At 32.8% G+C, this 8455-nt stretch overlaps 1 protein-coding gene across 5 annotated transcripts; it reads left to right on the top strand.

Annotated features, from left to right (window-relative positions):
• Positions 1-1929: 1929 nt before the first annotated feature.
• Positions 1930-6847, top strand: TRM26 (RB1-inducible coiled-coil protein). 5 transcript variants are annotated; one of them, XM_020677103.3, is made up of 6 exons: positions 1930-2249; positions 3230-3439; positions 3680-3753; positions 3842-5548; positions 5640-5796; positions 5885-6847. In XM_020677103.3, the coding sequence occupies exons 2-6, from the start codon at positions 3352-3354 to the stop codon at positions 6508-6510; spliced, it is 2652 nt and encodes an 883-aa protein (XP_020532762.1). In that variant the 5' UTR covers positions 1930-2249; positions 3230-3351; the 3' UTR covers positions 6511-6847. The 5 variants fall into 5 exon arrangements, with proteins under 5 accessions (XP_020532762.1, XP_012065401.1, XP_012065400.1 ...); XM_012210011.4 differs by having other exon boundaries at positions 1931-2249; positions 3272-3439; positions 3680-3756; XM_012210010.4 differs by having other exon boundaries at positions 1931-2249; positions 3680-3756.
• Positions 6848-8455: the final 1608 nt, after the last annotated feature.

The following is an 8455-nucleotide window of genomic DNA, read 5'->3' as shown; positions in this document are numbered from 1 at the left end:
GCGCCATATTAAACGGGAAAAGGAAAAGGAAATGGCCAAACGGATCTGAGTTTTCTTTATTAAATTTGCTCATGCAAATGTCTGCCTTCTCTTCTGCCACTTTTATTTTTTAAAAAAAAAAAATAGAAAGAATGTGTCAGGAATCATTCTTTCATTAGACAGTTAGACATTTCTTGTTGACCATTTTTGCATGGGTCCCTTTTTCCTAATTTTCCTAACCAATTTTCTAATTATTACAATGCATATTTTAAAAACTAAAAAGTGTTGAAATGAATAGATTTCTTCTATTATTATATGATGTTTTTGTAGTTGAGAGATCTTTCAATTTTTAAACAATTTTGTTATATAAAAATTCCCATTCATAGCTTTTGTGCATTTTAATGTTGTCTATGCTTGCAAGGAACCTCTATATAGTCATAATAGAAAATTATGATATGTTCAAAGTATTCAGAGTTAAAGATATATTGTATTTAGTTAATTTCATAATTAATTAATTAATTAAATGGGAACACTTCAAAAATTATCTATTGGCATGTTAAATGAGTTTGTCTTTTATTTTATTAATAAAATTATGAGTTCTAAAATCAAATTATATGTAATTTTGTTTACTAAATTTTGTGCAAAATCTAATTTATTATATTTATAAATGTAATAATAGAAAAAAAATGATGAGATTGAAATTTTAATGATTGAAAACAAGATTTCATTGTTACACATATTATCTCAATATTAATTAAAAAGCTAAATGTTATAACATTTAATGTTTGATAAAAAAAAAACACTCGTTGAACCTCTAAAAGCTATTATAAAAGTTGTTACCGACAGTACAATCAATTAATAGATATAGAGTTTTAACTTGGTCAAAATACTAAAAGTTAGTTTAAAAGCTATTGCCGGGATCTTAGAGACTATTCCGCAAAATTAGTTATTTGTTTTTGTAGGGGAGTGACTCCTACTCATAGTCACTTGGATGTGAGAGTCCTTGTCCCGGCCCTTCATAGGTGCCCCTACGCCTATGGAAGGTGCCACTGGTTGCCTTATTGTAATCTTTGTTGCCTCGATGTACGATTTGACATATAAATAATAATTACTATTTTGCCCCTATGTGCGATGTTGTGCTATGTTTTGCTATGTGTTCCTCGATGATGCTTGGATTGTTTTTATATCCGAACCCATATGATTATATATTGGAATTATGTTATTCTAACGTCCATTATTGGCTTGCAGATAACTAATTAATACTCTTGGCTGGCTTGTTTGAGGGTGTGCCAAGCAAGCGCCACACGGTCCGGTCTTGGTGCGTGATTTGGGACCGTGACAGTTTTGGTACTTGTTAGTTGCTGTTTTGGTATTTAACTATTAGTTGTTCTAGTGCCTTTTCATGAAATGCTAAAAGTTAAAACTAAATATTATGTGAGTTAACTTTTTATAAAACGCTTTGGTAACCTTTAAAAGCTAGTTCAAACTATATGTTATCAAAGATTATAAAAAAAATAACAATCAGTGTTTTGATCAATTAAAACAAAAAAAAAATTACTTAAAAAATTGTTACCGAACGGAAGCTTAATTCATTTGAGTTTAGAGACATGCAAGATAATCCTGAAGTTAACACTTGACGCTATTATTTTTTCTTTTTAGACCAATTCCTCAAATATCAATCAAAAGACTAGGGAAAAAAAAAGATACCTATCCGGCTATCCCTACCAAATGCTTGCTAAAAGTGTTTACAGTAACTACAAACTACCACCATCATTGAGATTAAGACAACCTAAGCCACCCAGTCCAATGTTATGATCAATCTAAACAAATAATTACACTGTAAAAATGGAAAATTGCAAATAAAAGTCTAAATCAATACAATAATACAACAATAATAAAATTTTGTATAAAAAGCAAGCTATAATTACGGAATATTATAAAGTAAAAACTACATATGGAAGTTTCACTTTCTGATCGTTTATTCTGAGGCAATGGCCTCTTTTTTCTACTAGCTAAAAAGCGTATCTTTTCTTTCTGTATCATCATCATCATCATCGTAATTATACTATTTATTAATGATTATTATTATGTTGGTTTAGGCTCTTTCATCACACAAATCTCTTCTTTGAATTGCCACTCCCTTTTCTTTTCGAAATCTTGCTAGTGTTCATGAACCCAGATACTCTCCACTTCGTTTCTTGTCAAATTTTCAGTTCAGGAACAGGTTTCTTGATGAGACTGCATTTGGGTTGTTGCCATTTCTCTTAAAGGTACGTTGCTGATGACTCTTTTATGTTTTGGTATTTTGGGAATTGCCTGTTTGGCTACTGAGAAAACTGTGCAAGAATAAGAAAGGAAATGGTCATTTTGCATTTCTCTGTTTTTATGTCGGCTGCCTTTTTATGAAACTGTGAGTCTGTGAATAGTTGAAAGTGACTAAAAGTGAGCAATTTCAATTATCAGGTTCAGTTTACTACAGGCTTTAGCCTTTTTACCAGTACAAAAGATGAGAATTCTAAAATTTAATGATTTATTTTTCTTTTTAAGATTGCTCTGTTTTCTATATGTGGAACTTGGTTTATTTTGTTCTCAAGATTTTTCCTTTTTGAGATCATGTGTCCCAATTATATCTTGATTTTAAATCAAGAATTCAGATTGAAGTTTGAGCTTCCTTATGTGCTTAATTCTAATGCCAAAGCTAATGATTTCTTTATCTTAATTGTTGGATCTTTTGATGGTTCATAGCCTTCTTAGTCTTCTCTGTTCTTTCAAGTATAAAAAATTGGCTTGCCCATGAATTTTCTTGATTTAAGCCCACAATTATCTTAAAAGTTAATTTTCTTCAATCAATTATGACCAGTTTTATCTATTTGCTAACTGGCTACATAGGAGATCATTCATTATCTGCAAATCAAGATGTGAAAAATCCATTTTTCTTGGTTTTATTTTTAATGACCTTTATAAATTATAAACCATTACCATTTAAAATTTACAGAAAAATTTCATTAGAATAGCTAGTTATTCAGTTGGTTATGAACCCATTGGCTAGATATCAACAAAGATGCTAGTGATTAATGGATCTTAATTATTCCCAGGTCAGTAAAATTTCCCAGTTGTTTTGCCAAGTCAGGGAAAAAGTAAACTGACAAACTTTGCCATTACATTTCTTGTTAACTGGGTTCAGAAGTCTTGATTTATTTTTATAATCTCATATGTTAGTGATATTGGGAGAAATTTGTTGGCCTTGCAGGTTGTAAAGAAAGTAATTTTGTGGCTATAAAATATATTTCAGGAAAAGATATTGTTTCTGAGTTTTAATGGGGTGAAGCAGAAGAAGATGAATTGCTGAGACCATTTATTAGCTGAAGCTGCATGGGAGGATTACTTCACCTTTTTGACTTCAATCACTGGCATAGCAGCATGGCTAGGAAAATTCTTGCACATAAGCGACATGTCGAGGGTAACTATTTGTATAATTATCATTTCTTTTATGCAATTAGCACCGTTAGGATGTACACTAATTTGTTACAAGTATCTTCCAATTCTGAATAATGATGGTTCAATAATAAGATATTTTCTTGATTCATCCTTAACGCAAATTTTCGACAAAATTGTAAGTTCTATACATATGTACTTGAAGTTTTCAATTCGGCGTATTAGATGAACTGATTAGAGAAGCTCATATTCAACTAATCTGCAGCATTAGAAGCTCCTCGAAATAGCTTGGAGCTGCAAGTAGAAACATCTCAGAGTTGTTGTGCTGCTGGGGATACGGTGGTAATCGATTTATTTATCTCTTGTTCTCTTTTTGTTTATGCATTTGTATAACTTTTAGCTAAAATATTTTATTACCCTTTGTTAGGTTGAAGAAGAATGGCCTGAAAGGACTTGTTACCCGATTGAGGCTTCGATGAAGAGATTGATTAATGAGGAAATTTCCAAGCAATCTAATAATAGAAAGAATACTCCAAGCATTGTTGCTCGGCTAATGGGAGTGGATATGTTACCAATGGATGAAAAATCTGCAGCTCAGCCTGTTGATAGAAAGAATGTGAACATTGAAACGAAGTACTCGAGAAAGGCGAAAAATGAAAAGAGCTCCGTTGCTTTTCTCTCTTCAAACTCAAATTCAACCAGGCAAACGGAATATGATTCATTGTACTACGGTAGGGAAAGAAATGTTGATAGATGGAATAATGGTCACAAGTTAGGAAAACTGAGGCCTCGGGAACATCCTCAAGAAGAGGAACTACAGATGTTCAAGAAAGAATTTGAAGCATGGCAAGCTGCCAGGTTTAAGGAATGTTCAAAGGTTGTTGAATTTAGGAGCAGTCCTGATCAGTTGCTCGCCCAAGAGAACATATTGAAGCAAAATGTTTTACCCACTGCAATGTCAACGAGCGAGAAGATTGTGGAACACAAGGGTCATGGGCTAAAAGCAAAATCGCGCGAAAGAGCTACTTTGCATCATAAACATAAATTGGAAGTATTCCCAGTTGAACAGAACGAATCTTCGTCTTCAAGAGGCAAAAATATGAACAAGAACTACAAGCATTCCTCGATAAATTATGATCAGAAAGTGGATATATCTTCTGCTCCCACAAAAATTGTGATCTTGAAGCCTGGTCCTGATAGATTTGGTGAACCAGAAGAGTGTTGGACTAGTTCCTCATGCAATTTAGAGGATAGAGGTAGCATAGAAGATTTCCTTGAGGAGGTGAAGGAACGGTTGAAATGTGAATTGCAAGGGAAAACAGTTAAAAGGGGTTCTGTAGTAAGAGGCAGTGGAATTGAGACTCCTTTCAGTGAAAAGCCTTCAGATCCCAAACAAATTGCTAAGCATATAGCACAACATGTCAGAGAAAGTGTTACAAGAGACCTTGAAATGAATCTTCTCCGATCAGAATCAACACGGTCGTATAGAAGTGAGATTCAATTTAATGGAGCTGGTTCTCCTGAGTTCATAAATAGAGATACGAGAAGATTCTTGTCAGAGAGATTAAGGAATGTTCTCAAAAGAGAAACACATTCTCTTGATGTTCCTTTAGTTGTTAGTGGCAGCTCTGGATCATCTTTCTTGAATAATGAGAAAGTCAGACTAAAAGAAGTTGAAGATACCTCACAAGCTGGAACATTGTCGAGCTATTGGGGGATTGCTAAAGATGAGCAAGAAATGCAAACTAGATCTTTTAGACATGGAGATGATGATGGGATGCTTCATAAAGAATTATCTCCTAGGAATCTAATCAGGTCTTTATCGGCTCCCGTGTCAGGAACATCATTTGGTAAGCTTCTTCTTGAGGATCGCCACATTTTAACAGGCGCTCATATCAGAAGGAAACATGAAGCCCTTGAACATATGACAATGGAGTTGAAAAAAAGGAAGAAAGAAAGGTTCAATATTAAAGAAAAAGTTTCCAATTTCAGATACAGTTTGACTCTTCGAGGAAGACTATTTGGCAGAAAACTTCAATCAAAGGTGGAATCACATGGTTTTGAGCAGGATTTTGTGAAGGATATAACGAGTGGACCGACAATTGTTAGAAACTTAAGCGAAAGACACATAATGGTACACTATTCAATTCATTATTTCATTATTTTCTATGAATATAAGCAAATATACAGAAATTTTCAGACCCCTTTTATTCTTGTGATATTAGGAGAACTCGACGGAGGTGCCTCCAAGCCCTGCATCTGTATGCAGTAGTGCTCAAGAAGAGTTCTGGCGGCCAATGGATTACCTCAGCCCAGATATCACTCCACTGGATGATAGTTCTTCAACACAGGTTTTCAAAGAGATCAGCTCTAATCTGAATGGTACAGAAACGATTCCTTTCAGCTTATATAAAATGCACATTTTCAAAAGCTAAAATGTAATTTTATTTTCCTGTTGTTGACTATGCAGAGTTGCGGAGGCAACTAAGTCAGCTAGAGTCGAACCAGCCTGAAGACTTGACAATAGAACAAGAGCCTAATGACTGCATAATGGATGATTTGGAAGACAAAATAGAAGTTTATATAAGGGATTTACTTGTTGCTTCAGGTTTCTATGATGGATCATGTGAAAAATGTTTGTCTAGATGGGATCCACTTGCAAAGCCTATTAGCAACTCGGTGTTCGAAAACGTTGAAGAATCTTACAAAAAATTGGCTAAAGAGATTGAAAGCAATACTAAAGAGCACAAAATGTTATATGATTTATTGAATGAAGCACTTTCAACTGTACTCGGACCCCCTGTGACCATGTCTAGATTCAGAAGAAAGCTTATGAGTTCCTCCATCTTACCACCATTGCACGGAAGGAGATTATTGAATTGTGTAATGGAGATAATCCGCGCAAACTTAAATTCTCCAGAAGATAAATCTTACCACTCACTAGATAGTATGGTGGCAAGGCATTTGGGATCCACACCTTGGTCTGGCTTGATTGATGATGAGGTAAATGGTGTAGGAAAGGAAATCGAATGTATGATTGTGGGAGATTTGATAAAGGAAATTGTGAATGATATATCAATTTGTAATTATGTTTGAGGTACTAATTTTTTCTACTTTAACCATTTTTATGGCTAGCAGGTTGCTTATTGTCATCATAGATAAAAATGTGATGATGAGAAAGGTGTTGGTGAGTGAGAGTAGCTATGGAGGGAAGGTGTACAAATGATTTTAAATGGGTACATCTTCCTAATTGGAGATTGCCATGTTTTTTTTACTATAGGTGAGTGCTTTAGCGGGAGATTTCTTGTTCATGTATGTATATATAGTATATGTATTTATTTTGTGGGTGTTAGGATGCAAAAATCAGTTCACATGCCTAATGACTTAGGATCTCTTCGGTAATATTAATTGTTTTAATAGTTGTTAGCAGTTCTATTAATTGTTAGCTATTAGCTCTTATCTGCTACTTGTTTATATAGGTAAAAAGAGAACATTTAGTTGTCTAATTAGCTGAATTCGGAAGAAAAAAAGAAGAAGATGAAATTATCAAAATTAATTAATTAAAACTAAAAATTAAATGATAAAGCTAAGCTAAACCTTTGAGTATTTAACATTTCGTAAAAAATTCACTTAACCTCTAAAAATTATTAAAATTGAATGTTAAAATTAATAGAAATAGAGTTTTAACTTGATCAAAATACTAAAAGCCGTTGCAGAACAATTAGACTCCAATCCTTCTAGGATTTGGGTTTCACTATCTCTACATGTGACTCTGTTTATACATAACATTGGAAAGAGAACAACCGACGAAGAAGATGAGGATTCAGGAAGCTCTTTGCTGCACCATCACAAAAAAAGCCCCAGAATCTGATGGAAAAAAATTTGTCTAGATCATGTTTATGCTCCGTACAAAACCAATAAAATTAAAGATTCTTTAAAAAGTGTTCCGATCTTATTCTTTATTTTTCAAGTATACGGTCAGAAATACTCTTATTTCAATAAAATATTTAATTTTATTATTTTAATTAATAAGTGAAGCCATGAACCCGATCTCGATAAGTATTCCCGAATCTCACAAAAATAGCGAGGTTTGATTATCAGCCAGACAAATGGTGATGTTGATGCATGTACATTCATGCATGATAGAGGGGGATTAAACAAGAAGATCCAATGGATTAAATAGCCCAAACTCACTTGAACTGTCGATGATATTATTGTTGTGTCGCACTAATTAAAAAAATGGGTCAAGCCCAAATCCAAAGAGAATTTTTGAAGATCAGACAAAATTTTATCCAAAGCCATTGATTGATTTTCTGCAACTTCTTGCAAAATTTTCCATTTCATATGTTTGAATTTCTATAATTTTTCCATATTTGAACATTTTATTCCCTTTGGAAAGTAAAATCCACTAAAGAATAATCATTGCAATGTTGAAAATTGGGGAAAAAGTTCACTAAAGAACAATAATTGCAAGAGCTGAAATAAGTCAATAACTTTTTTTCCTTTATTATACAAATTGGTTAGTGAAAAAGTGCAAGATCTCCCACTGATCTCAGGCTCATGGAATTAGAAAAAAGAAGTACCCTGTCCACATATTAGGAATGGCCATGGATCGGCTTTTTTAACACTTATATCTATCTTAAATATATATTTATTTATCATATATTGTGTATTGAGACAGCACGAATTATAGACAGATTGGATTTTATTAAAAAAAGGATTTATAATGAAAAATAATATTTTTGGAATCTGTTGATTATATTTTTAAAAATCAAACTCACTCCACTTTAAATGAAAAAGATTTTATTCACTCCGTTTACATTGAGTTTAAATAAATCCAATAAAATAATAATTCCGACCACTTAGAGGCTATTGTTTTTAATTATGTGTGATACTTTGATTTGATAATTTATCAAATTCTTTTCAAGTTTATTGATTGAATATTCATATAGAATCATCCTTCAATTATTGAAGTTATAATTTGTACCTTAATTGGAATTCAATTAATTAAATTTTTACTGATATTGTAATAAGGCTAATT

The sequence above is a fragment of the Jatropha curcas genome, chromosome 4 (genome assembly GCF_041381405.1).
Source record: "Jatropha curcas cultivar XTBG-Jc1 chromosome 4, XTBG_Jcur_1.0, whole genome shotgun sequence".
Lineage (NCBI taxonomy): Eukaryota > Viridiplantae > Streptophyta > Magnoliopsida > Malpighiales > Euphorbiaceae > Jatropha > Jatropha curcas.
Note: the sequence above shows the minus strand (reverse complement) of the source record. Positions and strands in the feature narration are given on the sequence as shown.